Source organism: Mesoplodon bidens (genome assembly GCF_964165515.1).
Source record: "Mesoplodon bidens genome assembly, chromosome: 8".
NCBI lineage: Eukaryota > Metazoa > Chordata > Mammalia > Artiodactyla > Ziphiidae > Mesoplodon > Mesoplodon bidens.
Window position 1 is genome coordinate 111,460,541 of NC_138165.1, and position 23,789 is coordinate 111,484,329.

General features: G+C 51.0%; 1 protein-coding gene across 16 annotated transcripts in view; it reads left to right on the top strand.

The window, feature by feature from the left end:
- TRAF3IP1 (TRAF3 interacting protein 1) overlaps positions 1-5,117 on the top strand; it is a 75,950-nt gene extending 70,833 nt beyond the window's left edge. For 7 of the 16 annotated variants that reach the window (XM_081243106.1, XM_081243107.1, XM_081243111.1 and 4 more), the window contains 2 exons: positions 2,021-2,244; positions 2,759-5,114. In XM_081243106.1, coding sequence (XP_081099232.1) covers positions 2,021-2,244; positions 2,759-2,924 — 390 coding nt within the window. In that variant the 3' untranslated portion in view covers positions 2,925-5,114. Of the gene's footprint in view, positions 1-2,020; positions 2,245-2,758 lie in introns of all 16 variants that reach the window. The other 9 variants (XM_081243097.1, XM_081243108.1, XM_081243109.1 and 6 more) reach the window with 5 other exon arrangements.
- The last annotated feature ends 18,672 nt before the right edge of the window (positions 5,118-23,789 follow it).

The following is a 23,789-nucleotide window of genomic DNA, read 5'->3' on the forward strand; positions in this document are numbered from 1 at the left end:
CTTCTAGCTTTTTTTCTAGAAGTTTTATAGTTTTCTGTTTTACATTTAAGTCTGTGATCCATTTTGAGTTAATTTTTGTACAAGATGTGAGACTTAGATCAAGGTTCATTTTTCCCTGTGGATGTCCAGTTGCTCCAGTGCCTTATGTTGACAGGCTGTGTTCCCTCCACTGGATTGCTTGTGCACCATCGTCAAAAATCAGTTGGGCATATTTGTGAGGATCTGTTTCTGGATTCTCTGTTCTGTTCCATTGATCTGTGTGTCCATCCTGCCAGTACCACCCTGTCTTGATTACTGTAGCTATCTGGGAAGTCCTGAAATTGGGTAGCCTGATTCTTCCCTCTTATTTCTTCTTTTTCAAAATGTTTTAGCTATGCTAGTTCCTTTGACTTTCTATGTAAGGATAATCCTGTCCATGTCTACAGAGAATTTGGGATTTTGGTAGGAATTGTATTAAACCTATATATCAATTTGGGGAGAATTGACATCTCTACTATGTTGAATCTTGCAATTGATGAACAGCGTATGGCTCTCTCTTTTTAGATCTCCTTTGATTTATTTCATCCACATTGTGTAGTTTTCAGTATACAAGTTCTATACATATTCGGTTAGATTCACACCTAGTATTTCTTTTTTTTGAGCAATTATAAATGGCATTGTATTTTTAAATTTGGTATCCGTGTGTTCATTGCCAGTAAATAGGAACACAGTTGATTTTTGTATGTTTATCTTGTATCCTGCAACCTTGCAGAGCTCACTTATTAGTTCTATGAGCTTGGCCTTTTATTTGTAGTCCTGTGTACTTAACACTTTCTGTGTGTCAGGCATTATGTTAAGGCTTTCCGTGTGTTTGCCAAAGGCCAGGACGTGGTGGGGCTAGGATCTTGACTCATAACTTACTTATTCACTTCATCTGTTCATTTGGCAAATATTTAAGGAGCACTTATATGGACCAGATGCAGGGTTCCTGCCCTCCTGGGGTGTATGGTCTGAAACCGGAATTAGAAGTGACACAAGCGGTTATCTAACTTAATAAAAGAAGTTTAAAAATAAAACAAGACGTTGATTAATTATAACCTAATGCATCTGACTCATAGTGTCAGTGGGTAAAGCAAGGAGCTTTAGTCAGCCTGTGTGGAGTGGGGGCACCCAGGGGGGACTTGCTAAACATTGTTCATTTCCCCAGGAAAGGTTTCCCAACCCAAACTGCTTGTTGATTCTTACATCAGTTTTTAAAATTCAGAGACGTCTGTGGTAAAACCTCATATGAAGGGAATTAAATATTGCTTGTCAAAGAGCCCAAGAACTCCTGGCCAAAACTGCATGAAGCTCCCTGGTCACCTCCATCGTCACCTCCTTCACCTGCTGTGCCTGAGCCCCTCCCCCGCCGACCCTGCACCCTCGATGCCCGCCGGGGCCCCAGGCCCCATCACCTCCGCACCGGCCAGCCCAGGCCAGCCCTCCTCGACCTCGCCTGCAGCCCCCGCGCTGCCCTTGGCCGCGCCCTCCGTCCGCACACCGCACCTCCCTCTCTCCACCTCGCGGCCCTCCTCTCCTCGGCTGGCGGCTGCCCTCCTCTGGCCTGGCAGGCTGGGTTGCAGAGTCATTTAAGCTGGGAAGGTGGTGCATCAAGGAGTGAGATGCAGGGCCAGGTCCCCTTCCCGCCAGACGGTTTGGGAAGATCATCAGTGGCCCTGCCTGAGCTTTTGTAACAATAGCGGCAGTAAGTTTCTGGTCAGTTGGGAAATGAAAATCTTACCCTACAGAAATGTGCCCCTCGGACAGCCTTCCAGGGACAGGCCCTTACGGGGCTCTGCTGACGTGCTCACACAGGGCTTGGCACCCCGGGGTCACTGCTGGCCTAGCCTCACGGTCACAGGCGTGAAGCAGTATCCATAGTCCGGTGGGTCCCGAACCGGCACTGTCCCCACGCCCATGCCCCTTCCACCCTTAGCAGGCCCTGTCCTGCCTTAGGAGTGAGGGTGTTGCTCTCTCTTCATTCTCTTCCCACTGACTGTAGGAGAAACTGCTCGTCTTTGAGTCGGCGTGGAAGAAGGAGAAGGACATAGTCTCCAAGGAGATAGAGAAGCTCCGTGGGTCCATCCAGACCCTGTGCAGGAGCGCACTTCCCCTGGGCAAGATCATGGACTACATCCAGGAGGACGTGGATGCCATGCAGAACGAGTTGCAGCTGTGGCACAGCGAGAACCGGCAGCATGCTGAAGCCCTGCAGAAGGAACAGAGGTGGGGGGCCGGGACGGGGGAGAGCCGGGGAGGGGGAAAGCGGGGTGGGGGGAGTGGGGGAGCCGGGGCGGGGCCCAGGGCCCACGTGGGCCCGCAGCCCAGGGGGAGAGCTCCGGAGAGCCCACGGCCTCTCGACTCTCTCTTTCTTACCTCCTCCCCTCCCCCGAAGGAAACACGTTTCTTTTTCATTCATAGCATAACGTGCATTTCTTTGTAGCAGTTAGAGGAGATCTGCAGTCAGTGTTCAAAAACGAGATTTAGACATTAAAACAAACTGCAAACTTTGCAGTTTGGATACCATATTTTTCATGTATCTCATCAAAATCCCCAAAGCTTTGTGACTGTAATTTGAAAGTATTTTAATTTTTCACTCTAAAAGAGTACGTTTATGTTTTTACCCTTTTTCTTTGGATGCAATTACTAATTCCCTTTTGTTGCCTTCCACTGTTTTAATTAAGAAGCAAATGTAAAATGTGAAAGATATTTATGAGCCCCTGGCTTTGCTTTCCGTCAGCATCACAGACTGTGCCCTGGAGCCCTTGGAGGCGGAGCTGGCGGAGCTGGAGCAGCTGGTCAGAGACCAGCAGGACAGGATCTGCGCCGTGAAGGCCAGTATTCTGAAGAATGAAGAGAAAATTCAGAAAATGGTACATAGTATCCATTTGAGTTCCAGAAGTTGAAAGCTCAAACGTCTCAGAGACTAAAGGTCGTCTTCAGTTTGCACGTAAAAAGGAGGCTAGAGCATCGTTACTCCTTAAATTGCCGTTCGAAGACAATGAACAGTTTACAATGTTATCCAACTAATTTTCAGAGCTTTACAGCTTGAGGCATATTCAGTGTGTGAAAGACCATGTGTTCCTACCTTCTTCCGGCTAGAATACTTGCTACTTATAAATAGCTCTTGCAAATGCCTGTGTGAAAAGTTTCTTTACTAGGCTGTTCAGTTCTGTGCCAGATTCTCCAGCAGGTAAGTGGTGCTGGCCTAGCCAGGGATGCAGGCGTCCGTGATTTCAGACTCTGAGTCTAGTGACAGGACTTCCGTGAGTCAAGCACTGAGTGAAGGATGGCTGTACATTTTGATAGGAGCTTCATAAATACAATGAAGCCTGAAAATGAATGAATTATATTTTTAGCTCATTTCCACTTGAAAAGGATTAATTTCGGCCCATATCTTTATAAGGTACGCGTGAACTTTAATTTTTAACCTCTTTGTAATTGCATACACGTTATGTAATTTTCTTACTGGTCCCTTTTATCTTTTGCTTATATTTCCAGCCCTTAAAGTTCATACATTTAAAAAGGAGATTTGAGTATGGCCTTCATGGACGTCATCTGGACATGAGATTGTCCCAGGCTGTATCCTCACTTTCTTCAACATTTTGCCCCTGGGTTTTCGCCACGTGCATACTTGTGTCACTTGCCGCGTTCTCTCCAGAAGAGGGGCTTGCTCTCCAAGGCATTGGCATCATGCCTTTTCCTTTGAGACAGGTAGCTACCTGAGAGACAGGTAGCTTAGGGAAAACTGCAAAAGGAAGACTTAAAAGGATACATGGATTTGCAAAATTTTTTAATGTTAGCATTTTTTGGAAATTGTTTTTTTAAAGCAAAAGTTTTTGTTTTTTGTTTTAAACATGGTTTATATTTAGTTTTTCACTGCATATAATATTGTAAATACTTACTAAAGTCTTCAATTTGTATATAAAGAATTTCACTGTTTGGAGACATACTTACGGGTCTTAAGGTCTGGGTCCTGATACTTTTATTTCTAGACACTGTATTTATTATGTAACCCAAGGAGGGCCATTTTAAGTGTTAGAATTTGCCTGAGAAAGTTTTGTTTCTTTAAAGGACTAGCACAGGGATTCCCTGGTGGCACAGTGGTTGAGAGTCTGCCTGCCGATGCAGGGGACACGGGTTCGTGCCCCGGTCTGGGAAGATCCCACATGCCGTGGAGTGGCTGGGCCCGTGAGCCATGGCCGCTGAGCCTGCGCGTCCGGAGCCTGTGCTCCGCAACGGGAGAGGCCACAACAGTGAGAGGCCCACGTACCACAAAAAAAAAAAAAAAAAAAAAAAAGACTAGCACAAATGGCATGGTTAAGTTTTTCTTAGTGTAATTTCCAAACTAAATCTGTTACAAAGGTAGTTCTATGATTTTCGAAGCTAAGTTCAAGGTCAGATTATTAAGTGCCGTCGTGAAACATTGGTCTTCTCCTTTCTGTAGTTTACCATAAAATTCAGTTTGGCGAGGCTCCACTAATGCAGCACTGGCGGCGGGGAGGTGTGTCAGTCCCCAGCCCTTCACATGCTCATAGTCTCTTTTCCACTGACTTGAATGGCAGCCACCATCCTAAAGGGACCCTGTTTTGCTTCAAGTGAAGGTGTCTACCTTTAATGAATTTGTATGTAAGACTAGAGATTTTGTGTTGCAAAAAATTGCATACATTGTATGTGAGTAAAATTTTGTATGACGTAGTCTCTCAAATTGTATCATAAAATTTATTTTTCTTTTATACATAAATCATTAAAAATAATCAGATATTTTTTCTATCAGTGTATGGGTTGTGCAGTTCAGTTCACACCTGGAAAAAAGCATTTGTAAGCATTTGGATTTTTTTTTAGTTTTCAAATGTGTGCAGTTTGTTTTTCTTTGAAGAAAGTTCAGGGAAATTTATATTTTCACTTTTTGTGACACCCCTTTTCTGTATAAATTGAAGAATTATATATGGCAGTTAAGCATTTATCAGAAATTTTAAGACCATTCAGGAAGTTTTAGAAAGTCTCTGCATGTAGTTATTACTGTATCTTATCACAAACGAATTAAATCCTGTTATTAATTATTTTGATAGAATGCACAAATGGGATTATTAAGTGTTTTTCTCTGCTTTGGCTTGTAAGTTTTCAAGAAGTACTGGAGTCATACTTCAGAAATTTTAATTTAAGGGACTTCCCTGGCGGTCCAGTGGTTAGGACTCCATACTTCCACCGCAGGGTGCACGGGTTCAGTCCCTGGTGGGGGAAACTAAGATCCCGCATGCTGCGTGGTGCGGCCACAAAAAAAAAAAAAAGAAATTTTAATTTAAAAGTTGAGCTGACATATTTATATCTAAAGGAAATACATAAACCTTTGAAAAAATAACAAGACTAAAATTCGAGCTTTCTACTTTGATATTCATGCTTATTTTTCTTCTCAATAAGCAACTTAAAAAATGATAACTGGAATCTGTGAAGAGAGATGATGTTATTTAGTGACAGTATAAGTGCAGTTTAGGATTATGGGGGCGGTCTGGAATTCTCAGTCTCTTGACAAGTGCCCCTGAGATATTCCCAGACTTCTTTTCCAAGCTGCCCTGAACTGACCGGGATGTGTCTTCTGCTGACTTGCGCAGCCCTGGGGCACAGCCCTGGGGCGAGAGGAGAGGTGGCTGGACCTTTACCAGCTTGCTGTCACCAGTCGCAGGCTTAGGACGACCAGTCTGCTTGAGTTCCCACAAGAATCGGGTTCAGGATGAGGCCGCACGCAGGACCCTGTGCTCAGGCGGCCGCCCTGAAGGACGGGTTTCCGCACAGACCCAGACCCCCTCCCGGCTCCGGCGTCTTCTGCCCGCCCCCAGGAGCCCACCGCCCGAGCTGGGAGAAAGCCCCAGGCCCGTCCACTCCCGGGGTGAGCTCTTGCCGTGGCGGGGCTGTGTTCACCTCTATCCTGTGATGCACTTCACTAATCAAAAGGCCTCATGTTTTCCTAAAAAGTGTTCGGGTGAGTACAGTTCACACAAGCTCTGCAGGAGGGCGGAAGGAGTCCCCTGGAAGAGTCCCCCTTCTGCCGCTTATGTGTGTTTTCATAAAGGGAGTTTGGGAAGGACTTTTTTTTCTTTTAATTCAGTGAGAGAAATGACATTTAAATGGCTTTTTAAGCTATAAAACTAGTGTTTAAGTCCATATTTAGAGCTGAGTTCCAGATTGATTATCATCTTCTTAAACCAAGCAAGTTGGTCTTTCTGGTGAGAAAATGGGGTTCAGGGACTTCCCTGGCCGACCAGTGGTTAGGGCCCCGCGCTTGCACTGCCGAGGGCGTGGGTTCAGTCCCCGGTCGGGGAACTAAGATCCCACAAGCTTCGTGGTGCAGACCCCCCGCCCCCCGCAAAAAAACCGAAAACGGGGTTCAGAAGGAAGTCAAGGCCTAAGTCACGGAGGCTGTGCCGGCCAGCCGAGGAGCAACCAGGGCTTTGTAAGCGAGTGCGGTGGGTGCGCTCGGTGTGCGAGGTTCCCCGGCAGCCCCGCCCTCTGCCCCCAGCACCGCCGGCTCAGCACACCCCGCATGCGCGCGGCCGGCGAATCGGGGCAGCTCGCAGGGCGCTCCGCCCGCACCAGTTTGCAGCCACAGCTTGTCGGCTAACTCACAGCATCTGTCCTGTTCCGCACTGCACTCTCGGACTTCCCGTTCTATTCTCGGAAAAGGCTCTTAGCATTGTTGTCGCCGTGACGTAACAAACCAAAAAACACTTAGGTCTGCCGTTTACGGACGCCGTCAAAGCCAGCACTTTGCCGGGTGATGGTGGCCAGCGATCGCGGGCCTCGCTTGCCGGACCCCGGCCTGAACGCCAGTTGCGCGGTGCCTCTTGCGCCCTCCTGTACTTGGGGCGCGACGCTCACCCCCCGGGAGCGGAGCCATAGCCCTGATCTGCTCAGGACGGTGGCAGCCGTGCCTTTTCTTGAGGCATAATTATTAATACCTCCCTTCCCCGCCTGCAGGAGGGTCCTGGTTTGGATGACAAATGACCTTCTCCCTCTCCCTATTTGATACCTAGGAGTGGTGACACATGGCCGTGAAGGGTGACGGGGCCCCTCTGAGCGACAGGAGAGCCGTGTGGGTCCCACTGTCGCCACATCTCTGCCGTAGGTCAGGGGCCGTTCGTGACGCGTCCACACTGCAGACAGGTGACAGGGCCTCTGCTTGCCCGCGGCGAGACGTGGACGTGTGTCTTGGCTTCATGACTGTTGCAGGGCCTTCCCCAAAGGCTCCCGTGTGAGCTGGCGTTGCCTGAAGGGAATCGCAGGGGGCCTGCTGGACGCCCTTCCAGCTGTCTGGATGGAGCTCCAGGAGGTTGGTCTGTGCCGTGTGCAGCTGGCATGACCTTGACCGGGAAGGACAGAGGCCCTGGAGAACCTCCCCAGGCCGCGGCAAGATGGGACCAGGCTGACCCTGCTTGGAGAAGAGCGGCAGGAGGAACCCTGGGGCTCCTGGCACCGCAGTCAGGATGCGCTGGGCGCGCGGAGACGCCCCCCCACTTCGGGCGTTCCGTGGTGAAGCCGGCACAGCGCAACCTCAGGGGGTGCCCGTGGAGGCGAGGCCCGGCTGGTCCGCGTGGACGGCGGGGCTGGGCCATGTTCCCACGGAGCCCGGCGTGACACCCGATGACAGTGTTACATGTAAATGTCTTTTTTAAAAAGAAAATGACCGTTAACTGCTCTCACGTATCAGTATTCTTAGTCATTCCACATTTTTTTTTTTTTTTTTTTTTTTTTTTTTTTTTCTTTTTGTGGTATGCGGGCCTCTCACTGTTGTGGCCTCTCCCGTTGCGGAGCACAGGCTCCGGACGCGCAGGCCCAGCGGCCACGGCTCACAGGCCCAGCCGCTCCGCGGCATATGGGATCCTCCCAGACCGGGGCACGAACCCGTATCCCCTGCATCGGCAGGCGGACTCTCAACCACTGCGCCACCAGGGAGGCCCAATTCCACATTTTTGTATGTGGCATAACTATAATTTAAAAAATATGTCTTCCATATTTTTATTTAAAGTGCTTTTTTTTTTTTTTTTTTTTTTTCAGTACGCGGGCCTCTCACTGTTGTGGCCTCTCCCATTGCAGAGCACAGGCTCCGGACGCGCAGGCTCAGCGGCCATGGCTCACGGGCCCAGCCGCTCCGCGGCATGTGGGATCTTCCCGGACCGGGGCACAAACCCGTGTCCCCTGCATCGGCAGGCGGACTCTCAACCACTGCGCCACCAGGGAAGCCCTAAAGTGCTTTTTTAAGAAATAGGTTAGATATTAACATGGATCAATAATCTTAAGTGATGCCGAAGGTTTGCACCGAGCCGCCTCCGCCTTCTCATCCCTGTCTGCACTGTTTCTTCTTGCCCCTGTAGGCAGCCTCTTTTATTAGATTCTCCTTTATCTCTCTGTTTCTTTAGGGAAATACGCATACATATTTTTATACTCCCACAACACACAGTATCACGAAAGGTAGAATGCTATATATATGCCATTCTGCATCTTGGTTTTAAAAATTTTCCCAAATCCTGGGGACTGCACCCTGCCAGTCCCTAGAGGCCATCGTCATTCCCTGCAGAGCTATGCGGAGTGTCCCGAGGACGTGCCCGGTGCATGCGGCCCAGCTCCCTGTTGCTGGCCTTGGGTGGTTCCCAGCCTTGTGCAGTGACCAACCTTGTTTTGCTTCGTTTCTTACGTGTGTGTAAGAAACGGCAGGTGTGTCCGTGGATGGACCCCCCAGAAGTGAGGTTGCCGGGTTGCTGGGTAGACGGACCGTAATGTCGGCACCTCCGCTTCAAGGCGATGGTCGTGGGCTGTGCTATTTGGTCTCCCACCAGCATAGGTGCAGGCATGTCTGCTTCGCCACAGCCTTTCCAGCAGCGTATTGTCACACGTTTGGCCTTTTGTTACTCTGACAGGTGAGAAAGAGGATCTCAGTGAGGTTTAATTTGCACTTCTCTTATTTCGAATGGGTTCGAGCATCTGGCGGTGTGTTTAAGGAATGTTTGCTTTCTGTGAACTGAGTCTTCTGATCAGCTGCCCTTGATTCTGGTGGACTCTTGGCCTTTTTCTTCTGATTTGTTTCTAGAAGCCCTTTGTGTCTTGCGTTGTAAATATTATTTTCCACTTTGCCTTTCACCCAAAGTGATGCTAAACAAATAATGATGCTAATCATCCTCATTTTGTAACCGACTTGACGGATGGACCCTCCAGTGCTACTGCTCAGAGCAGTGTTGACCGTGGCTTTAAGGTACTTTTATTATGTTGAAAACATGTCCTATTCCCGGCTCACAAAGAGTGATCAACACGAATGGACGTTGAATCATTCTTTTCTGTTAGGGAGAGTGTATCTTCTTCTCCTTTGGCCTGGTGATGTCAGATTCTAGGTCACCTGGTGTCAGAATATCCTTACAGGCATAGATCAAATCCTGCCTGATCAGGATGGATTCTTCTTTTGCTCTATCAATTAGTTGTGTTACATATTCATTATTCCGGGATTTCCTGTTGCCAGACGCTTGTGGCCTGGCTTTCGGGGCTGCAGGGGCGCCCTCTGTTGTTCGGTTAACCCCAGTCCTCTGTGGTTCTCTGTCCCTGGGGTGCGGCCCCCCAGCACTCCTGCCCGCCCTGGGCTGCAGGTCTGGACCCAGTACACTTCCCTGCCTGCAGTGCCCTGAAGCGGACAGTGCTTGTCGCTGCCCCGCAGAGGGGGAGGGGGAGAAGTTTCCAGTAGGAGGTGTTGCCCCTCCAGTGGCTGCTGCTCCCTTTCCCAGGTCTACACTGCGAGGGATACATGGTGAAAAGCTATCCAGCGTCTTCCGGGAGGTTGTGGAGAACACCCGCAGGAGGGTGGCCCCGGGCTCCAGGCTTTCTCCCTTCTGGGTTGGGCTCTGCCCTCTTTTGGGTTCTGTGCCGCGTGCCTGTCCTGTGGCCTCAGCTCCCAGCTCAAGAAAAGTCTCAGGCTTGTGCAGCCTTTTTCCCAAGTGGAGCAAGACGTCCTCCTCTGCCGGTCCTGGGGGCTGGTTCCTGGGTCTTGCTCTGAACTGTAGACTGAAAGCCCCCGATGGACCTGAAAATCAAAGGTTGGGCCAGATAGTGACTTGCTGCCATCACTGGTCTCTGTCGTGTCCATGGATCATGCCACAGTGTTACAAAGCCCAAACAAGGTTCATCATCAACAGTAAGGGGCAGACGGGTCAGTAGCTGAAGCCTGAGGGTGGCGTGCTAGCTGGGGGCACGTCTCACTGGCCACCAGGGTTACAGACGGGATGCACCCCCCATGACCCCTGGACCTTTCCCCCAGCCCCCCAACTAGGACTTGAGCCATGTCTCTCCTCCGCTGGCAGAGAAGAACCAAGGTGCCCCACGGAGGAGTGCAGGTCCCTCTCCCTGCCGGACCCCACCTCTCCGGGTGAATTCTGCCCTTGCCGAGGTGGTCTCCTCTGGTGACAGATGCTTTTCTTTCCCTTAAACCCCACAGGCAAAGGCAGACCTGGTGGGAAGGAGGCCAGTGGCCTGGGGAGAGCTCAGGACTTGGAGGCTGTGTGGCCTAGGTGTCCCCGCACACCATCTCTGAGCTGTAGATGCCTGTGGACGGGGTCGCCACGACCCCTCAGCATCGGGGGGCTTCTCAAGAGCGTTCCGGCTCACACAGGGGCTCCTGGGGGCTCCTGCTCAGCTCCTTCATCCTTCAGGGCAGGTGGGCCGTGTCCCCATCTTGCTGGAGGGTCGCACGTCTCCTTCCTGGCTCGAGGAGAGAATGTGCCGCAGACGCACAGTTGAGTCCGGGACTGTCCCCTCGTCCGCGTTTGGATCGCTGGCTACGAGCGTTTTCCTGTGAGAGACCGGACTGTGGTCTGAGCTGAGGTCTTAGGAAAGGCCTGACCAGGCCTTGGCCTGAGGACACCCAGAGCTGGACACAAAAGGGGCAGCTTTGCCTTGGCCTGTGGCCACTGAGGGTACTCGGGCCTCCTGGCTGGTGGCACCGAGGAGCGATATGGCACGGGGCCCCTTGGGGCTGAGGGCCCTGACGGTTCTGGGAGGTGCTGTCTTCATAAAGTGCATGAAGCCCTCTGACCTGGGCAGTGAGGGGCTAGCCCAGCCCTCCCAGACTCCCAGCTTCCTGAGTGCAGATGTGCCCACCCTGCCCAGGGGACAGACAGACGGGGCTAGGTGGGCACAGATCTCTCCGGGGCTCCGGCTTTCATCCTGGTCGTGAGCCACAGGGCGCTTGGAGGGGCGGGACCAGGCAGGGCTGGCTGCCGGCTCCCCCCAGGACAGGAGGCCAAGGGTGGGCACGTGGAGGACAGCCCGACACGGGACTGCACTCCAGCCAGCACGGTGGGCTGCCCGGGTTCAGCTCTGCTGTGTGGACCCTTAGCTTCCTCTGCCTGGGGGGTGGAGGAGGGGTGCCCAGGAAGGTGGGCAAGGGCGCGGCACAGGCAAGGGCCAGGGAAACGGCGAGTCTGCGTGCCCGGTGGGTGCAGAGCATGGGCAGGGTGCAGGCCTCAGGGACGCAAACTGACCTTTCTCCCTGAAACCTGGAAATTGAACAGTAAAAATTAAAATCCCAGTGACGTTATTGAAGAAATGTAAGCTGATCACATTCGATGAGGCTCTAGTCATTGTAACAGAGTGGTACCGGTGTAGGAAAATGTGAATCACTGAAATAGCACAGGAACCCCCACCAGATACATAAATCTAGGAATTTTGATTTCTGATAAATGTGGTACTTCAAAGCAGAAGTATTTCAGATTGTTGTCCAACTAAATGGCATTGGAACGTATGGTTTTCCATACGGCAAAACTATTACATACAAAAGTAAATTCCAAGAAATTAAACAGTTCAAAACATATGAGAGTACCGGAAGAAAATAATTGAAGAATATTTTATATTTATAATATGTATAAATATGTTTATATAATTTATTGATATATTTATTATACTATTAATAAATTTGTTATTTATGATAGTTCTGTTTTGTGAGAGGCAGTGTAATGTATCGGAATAAAGCACTTAGAAGAGAGGGTACTAAGTGCTAAACATATTTTAAGGTGAAGAAGAACGTCCTAAAAAAGACATTTTCAGAAGGCTTAAGGGAAAAATATTATACATACTTGGCTCTATAAGAAATAAAAATTTCTGGGCTTGTCTGGTGGCGCAGTGGTTGAGAGTCTTCCTGCCGATGCAGGGGACACGGGTTCGTGCCCCGGTCCGGGAAGATCCCACATGCCGTGGAGTGGCTGGGCCCGTGAGCCATGGCCGCTGGGCCTGCGCGTCCAGAGCCTGTGCTCCGCAACGGGAGAGGCCACAACAGTGAGAGGCCCGTGTACCGCAAAAAAAAAAAAAAGAAAGAAAGAAAAAAGAAAAAGAAAAAGAAATAAAAATTTCTGTATAGCCAAGCAAAAGTGAAAAATGGTTCCCTGGGAGAAATACTTGCAATGTCTCTAACAAAGAGTTAATATTCATAAGAGGCAAAGGCTTTCTCATTAATAAGAAAAATACTTATGGCCCAGTTGAATGATGGAAGGAAGTGACAAAATAGGCAGTCAATTCATGGAAGGAGCCAGAAACAAATGTTTGGCCTTATCATCAAGGGATAAAGGGGCAGACAGCTTGGGAGTCCAGGCTGGAGAGAGTGACTCGGGTTCAGACCCCAGCAGGTCAGGGTGCCCAGCCCTCAGCCTGAGGAGGGCTCCTTTGTTAGCTGGTGACTTTGGGCAAATGGCCTAACCTTTTGCCTCACTTGCCCATGTGTTTGATTGGGTTAATCCACATGGGACCGGCTTCATAGTTTGTTGTCAGAGGATAAATATGTTACTGGTTATAAAGTACAAAGATCAATAATTGGCACGTTGTACGGGCTATATAAGTATCGACTAGTATTCACGTAATGTAATGTCAGCATCACACTGGCACAAGTTTTCAGCTGGCAGAGGTTAGAAAGATTAATAATGCATGGTGTGGTTGAGGATGTGGTGTGTAAGTCGGTCAGTATTTTTAGAGGGTGTTCTGGAAGCACTTCTCAAAATTAAAAACAGGAATATTTTGCCAAGTGAAGAAAAAGCTGGAGCAGGGAGATGACCACTATCTTCAAATGAAAGGTTCTCTGTGGCCCTAGCACTGACCGTGGATGCGAAATATAGGGAGATGGCCTTGGCCCTGTGTAAGGAATACGTGTCCATTCAGACAGAGCGGTCTGTAGGTGGTATGGATAGCGAGCTCCCCGTCTCAGGAGGTGTGCAAGCAGAGGCTGGTTGACCACTTCCCAGGGATGCCTTGGGGGGTTCGCTGGAGGCTCCCTCTGCTTCTTTAGGCCTTGCCCACCGCAAGGAATGACCCATCCCACTAGCCCAGATCTCCATCCACCCTCCTCCCTGCTCTACCTGCCGACTCTGCCGGGTCAGCAGAGGTGGTCTTCAGGAGACCCTGCAGGCTGAGCCCAGCCGTGCTTCCTGCTCCCCTGATGGACCTGCAGCCTCTATTCCCCTCTGCTGCTCAAAGTTTGCTGGGAGAGGCCTCGCCTTGCCCTCCTCCAGCCAGGGGTGGATGTCATCGTTCTCTCCCGAATACAAACCGCCTTTCAGGAGGTTTCATCGTGGCCCCAGGAAACTGGGGGCAACGGACAGGCAGCTTCAGGGCGATGTGCCTCTCAGGACAGAGACCGATTGGGACAGGAGCATTTGCTAATTTTTCTGTTTCACTTTCAAGCAGCCTGAGACCCTTCCAGGGTGTTCCAAAGTTTTCATTTAAACCCCGGGGAAAGTTGTCCTCTGCAATCGCGTGCCTGGCACTGGCTCTCTGGGTTGGCTGTAGCTGCCCTGCAGGTTTCCAGGGCTTGGCAACTCGGTCAGGGCCTGGAACTCCCTCTGTCAGGGAAGCCTCTTCCGCTCTTTTGTTAGAGCTACAGGGGAAAAGAAAGAGCCCTCCTGGCATGGAATTGTTTACAAAGATCTTTCCCTCCCACCTTCTCATGTGAGCCTCTCTGGGGCTGGGAGTCAGGCCTTAGCTACCCATTTTACAGATGAGAAAACCGAGGCTGTGATAGCAAGTCTCAGGCCTCTGCCAGGTCTAAGCCCCAGGCATGTTGTCCGGCTGCCTTTGGGGTGAGCAAACCTGGGCTGAGTTGAAGAGCATGAGGCCGGGTCCAGGGCTGCTTGCCTTTGGGCTGAGAACACATCACTTGCCGGTCCCTGGGGTGGGTTCCTTGTTCTGTCATCTGGGTAAGCACACAGCTAAGAAAGGGCGAGTCAGTGATTTCTAAAAGCCCCTGTTTGTTTTGGCTGGTGCCCCAGCAAGGACGCCTCCCCTCCCGACTCTGTACGGTGACGGTCACCCCCTGCCCGTCTCAAACTGCACACCTGAGCCAAGACCTTGATACCTGGCCCATCAGCCCGAGGGCCACAGCCACTGGGCACATTGGCAGGACCCACCAACCCACCGGGCACGCAGGTGCAGCACTTTGAGGGGCCCGGGAAAGTGTTGTAACTTTGTATAATAAAAAAATTAGCTTTTAGGTCAGAGTAAATGTTTGAATATATAATATTAATACATCTGCCTTTATAACTATATGGTTATAAAATAGAATTTTTAATATTTTTTTGTGAAAGAAGGGCCCACAAAGGCACAAGTGCCATGGACCATCGTGCAGCCTGAGTGCCGCCCGGCTGCTGGGACTCACGCCCGTCCGGTCCCCAGTGTGGCTGGACCTAACTCGAAGGTGACCTCACTCCTCACTTTACCCGGACGCACCCAGGGAGTGGGGCAGAACTGCATTCTTCTGGTGGGTTTTCCATTTTCAGGGATTATGGTTCGGAAGGAAAGCATCTTTGGGGCAGTTTCAGTACAAACACCGGGATGCATTTAAAAATAGAACTTGCAAATAGAAGCTCTTAAACCGTGGCTTTTAGGCAGGCATTAAGCTCGTTCGGATGGATGCAAAATCAGAACCTCATATCAGCGCGTGGATGTGCCTCTTGCAGCCCGCAGTGCTGTGGAAGGAAGCTGTCCCCTTAGCAGTGGCTTCTGTGTCCCGCTGCCAGCACAATCCCGCGGGCAGGGCTTGTGGTCCAGCCTCCAGCCCTCCACAAGCCTCCCTCCTGTCACCTGTAAGACTGCACACCCATCTCAGTATTTCCCCTATTTTTACAGCTGCCAAAACAACCATTTGTGGTTTTAAAATAAAACTCTTATTAGACTCCTTAGCAACGGAATGAAAAGGTCACAGTTTATAAAGAGAAGAATTGTCTCTGGGGTGAGTATTCCCCTCGCTGTCCCCGCAGAAGGAGCCTGGCAGGGCCCTGCCTGAGGGGCACCTCCAGACCTCCAGGGCCACATGTCCCAAACACTGGCACCCCGAGGGCCAGAGCACAGGTTGAGTGGTGCACGGTGAGCTGGAGCTGCTCGTACGAGCGATTGTTAAACTTTCCAGAACTCTGCGAGCTGTTGTGTTAAAAAACAAAAGTAGTGGATACTGAAAACTCATCGCTTCTTAATTATTTTATCACTTTCTACTCTCATCTCTGCCTTTGGGGCTATCTGTATGGTGGAATACTACTGTGTGTTGCATCTCTCCCCGAATCCAAATTCAGTTAAGTCCCTTTTGGCCAAGGTTGAAGTATTTACACCATGGAAACTGGCAACTTTGATAGAGTGAGAGTGATAATAAAGTATGCGTATCTGTAGCCATTACATGGTGAATAGCACAAAAAACGGAGGCAATTCATTCCAGGGTTCAAAAATGATTATTCAGTTCAGCAAAGTCATCACTCGTGTCATTGCCAAACGAGCGAAGTTCCTCTGCAGGAATTTTATTTCTTTTCTCTTACTTGTTAAAATAAATGAAAACGTTAACCGACATTCAGGTCAGAACTACACTTGTTTGTCAGTTACAGCCATAGTTTGACTATGAACACAAGAGTTCAGCAAAATCCACAAAAGCATTCTGTGAGAATCGATGATCGACCTCTGTGGAATTTATAATAGAGTATTGTATATCTTACTGTTTGTAAGTTGTGTGCTACACATATTTATACCACTATTTTTTTTAGAATATATTATTGTGTATTGTCTCGTTGATATTTATAATTCCCTTCCCTCCGATCAGGGGAGGAGATGTCTTCCGTTTGGACCTCTGGTTCTGACTGGGGGCTGGAGGGCCTCCTGAAAGTTCTGAGTCCCCTTGATTTAGCAGGCTCTGGGGTACTGAGGTGCTCCCCGGGGTCTGGCCTGGTCGGCTGGGGCTCCAGGATGAGAGGAGAGCCAGAGGACTTAGGGGGGCATTGCAGACAGAGCAGAACTGGCCTCATCACCTCCAGGGGTCCCGCCGGGGGCACCCCTCACCTGGGAAGGCAGAGGATGGAAGCGGGGTCTCGTGTCTTTCTCTTTCCACCCAATGCCCTTCCATTGATCCTGCTTGAGTGGCTGGATCAACACCCAGGGGACCAAAAGTTGGGTGCTGGGGGTTCCTTGTGCTCCGCCCACACAGCTACTGTTACTTTTGTCCCAATGACATTCATTGTTTTAGTTTCCTGCTTACTTAATTTTTGTTCAGTTAGAAAACAGCATCAAGAAGGAAATAAACATGACTCATAATCCCATCTTCCAAAGTTAACGATTTATATGCTGCTTGCTGGTATCTGTTTTCCCATCTTTAAATTTCCTTTTTTTTTTTTTACAATCGCATCTATTTTTATGCATGTGCAACACATCAGCACACATTTTTACACTGTTGAGACAATGTGGCTTATACTGTTACTCAATGTTGACTTCTTATCTTCAGGAAAGAATTTAGTGTATATCCCCCTTGTCCTTTTGTTCTCTTAACCATCAGTTTGATAGCTGAAAACTATTTCATTGAATGGAGGGCTTATTTTGGTTCAGCGGCAAATATTTTCTCATTCCATAATCATTTCTTCTTTGGCCTGTTGTCAGATACATACTTTCCCCTCCCCCATTTTATCTTTTTGTTCTTGATTTCTGGTTTGATTGCATCACATGAGAGAATGGGAACAGCCACACCTTTGAGCTGAGTGGAGCCTGCATATGGCCTAACATGTAGTCAATTTCATAAAATGCCATGTAACTTTTTTTTCACAATGTATCACTTTATTGGGCTTAACAAACAACATTTTGACATGTCATTATCCCCTCTTTTATTCTTATTGTGGTAAAATACACATAACATAAAATTCACTAGCTTAAGCATTTTTAAGTGTATATTCAGGGACATCAAGCACATTCACATTGTTGTACAACCGTCACCACCATCCATTGCCAGAACTTTCTCATCTTCCCAAACGGAAACTCTGTCCCCATGAAACACTCACTCCCCATCCCTCCTCCTCCAGCCCCTGGCGACACTCATTTTACTTTCTGTGTCGATGAATCTGAATCTGACTCTTCCAGGGACCTCATATAAGTGGAGTCATGCAGGATGTGTCTTTTTGTGAGTGGCTTCTTTCACTCAGCACGGTGTCTTCAAGGTTCATCCATGTCGTAGCCTGTGTCAGAATTTCATTTCTTGCCGAGGGTGAATAACATTCCATGCTATGGATGGACCCCATTTTGTTTACCCACTCACTTGTCAGTGGATACCTGGGCTGCTTTCACCTTTTGGCTATTGTGAATAATGCCACTATGAGTGTGGGTGTGCAAATATCTATTTGCATACCTGCTTTCCATTTTTTGGGATACATACCCAGAACTGGAACTGCTGGATCACGTGGTCTTTCTCTGTTTAATTTGTTGAGGAACCTCCATGCTTGCCCACACTTGTTCTTCTCATGTTACTTTGAAAAGAATCTGTACTTTCAAATGGTTGCATACGATGCTGTATCTGTATTTGGCCATTCTGTCAAGCTTATTTTGAGTGTGGAAATGACCCTGCAAACTCACTAAAGGTTGCCCGGAGAGTGAGTCAGTGGGAACCACTCAGCCCTCACCCACTCTGCCTTCTTTTCATGGGGGGCAGGCCGCACGCCCAGTATCCCCGGTGTCCCAGGCCATGACCTCACCATCTCTGGGGCTGTTGGCAGCCTTCTCGGGCCCCCTGTCTTTGTAAAAAGTTGTACTCAGAGTGGGACTTAAACTAAACAGACTTCCTCTAGGAAACACACACAATCACACTGCTGCGAAAGCTGCTTTTATGGACATTTCCCTGAGAAATATTTCTCTCTGGAAAAATAAACTCACAGGATGTAATTAAAACCATTATACGTGTATGTTGGCCTGGGCGCTTCTTAAGTGCTTCACCAAATGGGCCACCAAATAAAGAAATGAAGGCCGGCTTTGTTCACATCTAGTAACAATGACCTTTATTAATTGTAACCCAGGACGTTCTTCTGTTACTTTATGGATTCAGAAGTAGCCTTTCATTGGGCCCTTGTGCAGGGCATGCACCCTTCATGCTGACCCCAGTGCGACCGACCACTGCAGGGAAAAACAGAGCAGGTGGCGCTGTGTCACCGGGATGAAGGTGACCATCTCAGTGTCCACTGGCAGTTGAATGGCATGTGTTTTCTGGCTTTCGACCTGTGAGAAAATAAGATAAATTTATGTTGTCTTCAAACATCATAAGTTCTGAGAAGGGAAGTGACCAAAGCAAGGCGCTTTGAGCAGCGTGGCTTAGAGGAGCTACGTGCTGTGTTGGCTCCTTTGGTCACCTTCTGGCTCTCCTTTTTCCAGTTCTCTGGGGAACTCCTCCTTCACCCCAGTGCCCTGGTGGAGGACCCAGCCATGGGCTTGCACTGGTCTTTGTGTCGGCACGTGGCCCAGAAGGACAGCCAGAGTACCCTTTGGGATGGACGTGTGATGTTGGCTGAGAGGTTTCTCCTGCAGTTACTGAGCAAGGAGCTTGAAGGCCTGTGGTGATGCAACACAAAAGAAACTGTCACAGTGGAGACTGCACACGGAGGAAAGCAAGTCTGGAGGTGGGTGAGACCTAGGGCCAGACTTTGAGGTCCTGGATCCAGCTGTGCCTGAAGACAATCCCACCCTTGACATCCCATTCTGTAGATGTCTTGGTAGGTGTGATGGTTCAATTTTATGGGTCACCTTGGCTAGGTTATTGGTCAAACACCTGTCTGGGTGCTTCTGTGAAGGTGTTTTATAAATGGAATTAGCATCTACAATTCACTGACTTGACTTTAAAGAGATTACCTTGGATAATCTGGGTGGGCCTCAGCCAGTTGAAAGCTTAAGAACAAAACCAGGTTTCCCTGAGAAAAAGGAATTCTGACTCAAGACTGCAGCATAGAAATCCTGTCTGAGTTTCCAGCTTGCTAGGCTTCCCTACACATTTCGGGCTCCAGATGACAACACCAGCTCTTGTCTGAGTTTCCAGGCTGCCAGCCTGGACTTCACACTTGCCAGCTTTCTCAATTACATGCGCCAACTCCTTGTTCCCTGGGCAGACCCTAAGGCAAGGATGTGTGTGCAAGTGATTTATTAAGGCAGTGGCTGCCTGGGGAGGGGGACGGGGAGTGGCAACGGGGGGACATGGAAGAGTGGAAACAGGTGGACTCTGATTTCAGGCCTCAGCTGGATCCCATGGGGGGCTCTGAGGTATGAATCACAGTCAGAGTTTACCCTGCCTCAGGTAAGGGCTGCAACTCCCAGGCCCTTCTCTCTCTCACCTCCTTGCAACGGTTCCAGGGCACCAAGAGCTTCTGCTACAACAGGTCAATAGATTCTTTTCTCCTTTACTGGTTTGAGTAGAGCCCCACCTGACAAATCATCAACTCACTGTGCTGTTCAGAGGGAAACTCTGAAACTGAGCAGGACCCTGTGGGGCTCCTGGGCACGGACACCTTTCCATGTCCCCCGTTTCTTGTTTGTAGGGAACAGACTCCAGCCTCCATGACCTTCCCTGAGTTCTAAAGCGCAGATCCAAACAGCTGCTAATCACAGAAGGGAGGGGATGCAGAGACAAGGGAGGGGCAGCCAAGAAACAACAGTGCAGCCTTGGGCCAGGGTCCTGGTCCCTCCTCCAGGGATGCATATAACAATGTATTTGAGCTCTTTACAGAACTAAAACCCCCAACAAATGGAAGATGTCAGCATTCTTCATTCCAGAGAACATCACAGTTACATAACCTCATCAAGGGACCACCTGAGGCCAGATGAAAGGAACCAGAGAAGCTCATTAGGAGGAGACCGCCTGAGGCCAGATGAAAGCAGCACAGGCCTGCAAGTACCCTGATCCTTATCAGCAAACCTGCCCTTGAACCACTGCTATAAACTCCTCACCAAATCTTCCTGGGTTGGGACACACAGTTTCTGAGGGGCATGTGGCCCTCTTTGCCTGGCAAAGCAATAAAGCTGCTCTTTTCTGCTTCACCCAAAACTCCAAGATCTGATTCAGCATCGGTGCACAGAGGCCGAGCTTTTGGCAACAACCCCTCAGCTACAGACCACAGCAAAGGCTTTTAATTATCCAGGTGGCCAGACTCTGCTGGTTGACACAGCCTGTGGAGTCCAGGCTTGGAGCAGGGGCTCCTGGGCCAGAGGAAGCTGATCATGGCCGACTGGCTGGCCAGGGTTCTGTCCCCAGAACATGAATCCAGAGACCCAGGGGGAGGTGGATGCCTGAACTGTTGGTCACCTAGAGTCAGGCTGGAGTTTCTGACTCAGTGAGACTGAGGGCTGCCGGGGGCAGAAGCTGAGAGACGGCCGGGCCAAGGAAGTCCATCTGCAGAGAGGGGATGGGCACATGCACAGGACAGGCAGGGAGAGAGACAGGGAGGGTGCTAAAGAGACAGAGAGGGACAGAGAAACACCAAGGTTCAGGGAAACGGTGAGAGACAAAGGCAGAGACAGAGAGAGATGGAGAGAAAGAGAGATTGTATTACTCAGAATAGCTGCAGCAAAATATATCCCATCTCACATCCTTTCTTTGGACGTGACATTGATGTTCCTCCACAGAGAGATAGGTGCGGTCCATGCTGCCATCTTGAACACGGGCGGACCTTTGTAACTTCTTGGACCAATAGAACACAGCAGGAATGATGCTCACGGCTTCCGAGGTGTCGTAAGACATGCATCCCCCTCCGTCGCTCCCTCTCTCCTCTTTGTCTCCCCTTCTCTCTGGATGCTCCCAGTGGAATCAGGCCACCACGTTGTGGGAGCCCTAACCACGTGGGGAGGCCACATGCGGGTGTTCCTTCCGCAGCCCCAGCTAAGCCGCAGCCAACAGCCAGCATCAGCCTGTGTCCCTTCAGATGGCCCACCCCAGCCTCGGGGTCTCCCGGCTGAGACCGCAGTCATGGGGCAGAGCCAAGCCATTCCCGCCGTGCCCGGCCCAGGTTCCCGCCGTGCCCGGCCCGGGTTCCCGCCGTGCCTGGTCCAGGTTCCCGCCGTGCCCGGCCCAGGTTCCCACCGCACAACAACCGTGCGGGATGACATACTACGACACCTGGTGATTATTGAGGCCACCGCTTTGTCACCTGGTGACACAAAGAGACACACACGGCATGTCAAGGAGGGAAACAGAGCAGAGAGGCTGCTGGGTCCCGTGCAGCCAGCCTTCCAAGCTCAGCTTGGCCTGACGCCCAGGCCACCCCGTGTCCCCAGACCAAACCAAAGTCTCCTGGTACTTGAACCAGCTCCCGGGGACGCCTGGTCTGTGTTTGTTTTGCCGCCTGGCCGTCTCTCACAGGACACACTCTTAGCTCACAGGGATGCACAGGATGGCTCAGCGCTGGACGCGGGGGCAGCGGCCCCTTGAAGGCCAGCGTCTCCTGTCCCCTCAGCCGGTGTGGGGACGGGGTTGCCCGGGTCTGTGCCCTTTTCCCCTCGATTTCCCACACACAGGAGCCAGCGTGGCTCTATCCAAACCTGGGTCTGATCGCCACACTGCTTAGTAAGACCCTGCTGGCCTCCTGTGACCCAGCACAGGACCCGGCATCACCAGGCCCACAGGGCCTCCCCTCCCAGGCCCCAGAAGGGCCTTTGCTCAACTGTCTGGGGCCTCAGTTGCGAGGCGTCCTCTCTCGTTGTGGTTACCTTCTCACCCTCCCTGACTCCTGCAGACGTCCTCCCACTCCCCGGCCCTGCTCCATCCTTTGTGGCCCTCACTCGCGGGTGATCTGTGATTCTGGTCCATGGCTGGGTGTGAGTTTCCTGTGGCTGCCGTGACAAACGGCGCACACTGGGAGGCTTCAACCAACGGACACGTACTCTTGCTCAGTTCAGAGGGCAGAGGTCTGAAATCAACGTGTCGGCAGGGCCACGCTCCGTCTGGAGGCTCCCGGGCAGGACCCTTCCTGTCTTTTCCAGCTTCTGGTGGCTCTTAGCTTGTGGCCGCATCCCTCCAGGCTCTGTCTGCTCACGTGGGCTTCTTGCTCTGTGTCTGAGTCTCAAATCTCCCTCTTCGTTTCAAAACCAAAGATCTGTCATTGGATTTAGGGTCACCCTAAATGCAGGATGATGGAGATCGTTTACTTAATTACATCGGCAAAACCCCTTTTCCCAAATAACGTCCCATTCATAGGTTTTTTCAGGGGTTAGGAGGTGGACTTATCTTTTTGGGGAACCACTATTCACCCCACCTACTGGATCACAGGCTCCATGGTCAGTGTCCACTCTGGCTCACCCTGCACCAGGCTCAGTGCCCAGCCGAAGTGGCTGTCACTTCTGGCCGTTTGTTCAATGTCAAGTCCCGAGCGAGCTCTTGTGAGGGAATCTAAATATCTTTGTGAGCAGAAGCAGCTTTCGAGGAAGCTGCACCTCTGCCAGGAGAGATAAGACACCTCCTCCCGCAGCCGCAAGTCAAGGTGAGAGGAGATGGGGCCCAGCACGCATGGGTGGAGGCTGGCCAGGAGCCCAGGTGCCCAGCTGGGCGGGTGGGGATGGCGGAGGCATCTGCTGAGCTGGGAGGGAGGTCCCCTGGCTGAGGGTGTGGACGGGCCTCCGGGTGTGTGCAGACATTGGGTTCTAGGTGGGAGGTTGGAGTCTGCATTGTAGAGGGCCCCAGATGCCCAGCGAAGGAACATTCCGGAGTTCTGGGGACCATTTAGGAGTTTGTCGGTCAGAGCGACAGAGCCTGAGTCGCAGGGCACAGAACCAACCTGGTGGGGCCGGAGGGAGGGAGGGTGAGGCAGGGTGGTTGGGGAGGGTCCCAGCTCACTCCGGTTTGAAAACTGGGGTCCTGCGTTCTGGGACCCCCTCAGCCTGGGGCAGACTGGGCTGGCCTGGGATGGGGGAGTCATTCTCCAAGAGTCTGCCCCTTCTGCTCCCCGGGGACTCAGGTTCAGGCTTCTCCCACGTCTGGACCCCGCCCCCCACCCCCAGGGGCCAGCAGCGCAGTAGGTGCCCCGGGCTGGTGTTGGGTGGAGAGCGGAGCAGCCCGTGGCACTGATGCCCGTTTCGTTCTGAGGCTCTCTCTGCACCGGGAAGCGAGTGCACTTCCTGAGGAATTTCGTGTCTTTACAGTAATCCTGCAGACAGGGGTCATCCGCCCCATTTTACAGGAGATCGAGGCCCGGAGGAGCTGCGCCTTGAACCGGTGACTCGGCCAGAAGGACTTGCCCCCTCCCCACCCCCCGCTCCTGACGGACTCCAGGCTCCGCCCCCTTTCGGATGGTCGGCACCTCGGCTCCGCGACGGGGACTCTGAAGGGCAGAGGCAGGGTCTGCAGAGCTGGGCCGGTCAGGTGTTGCCAGGGCAAAGCCGAGGGTGAGGGCTGCCCTCGCTCACGGCCTCCCGGGTAGACGTGAGGAGTGGCCCTGCTTCCTCCTTCGAGGCCAAGGGCGGGGGGGAGGGGAGCAGCAAAGGAGATCTCC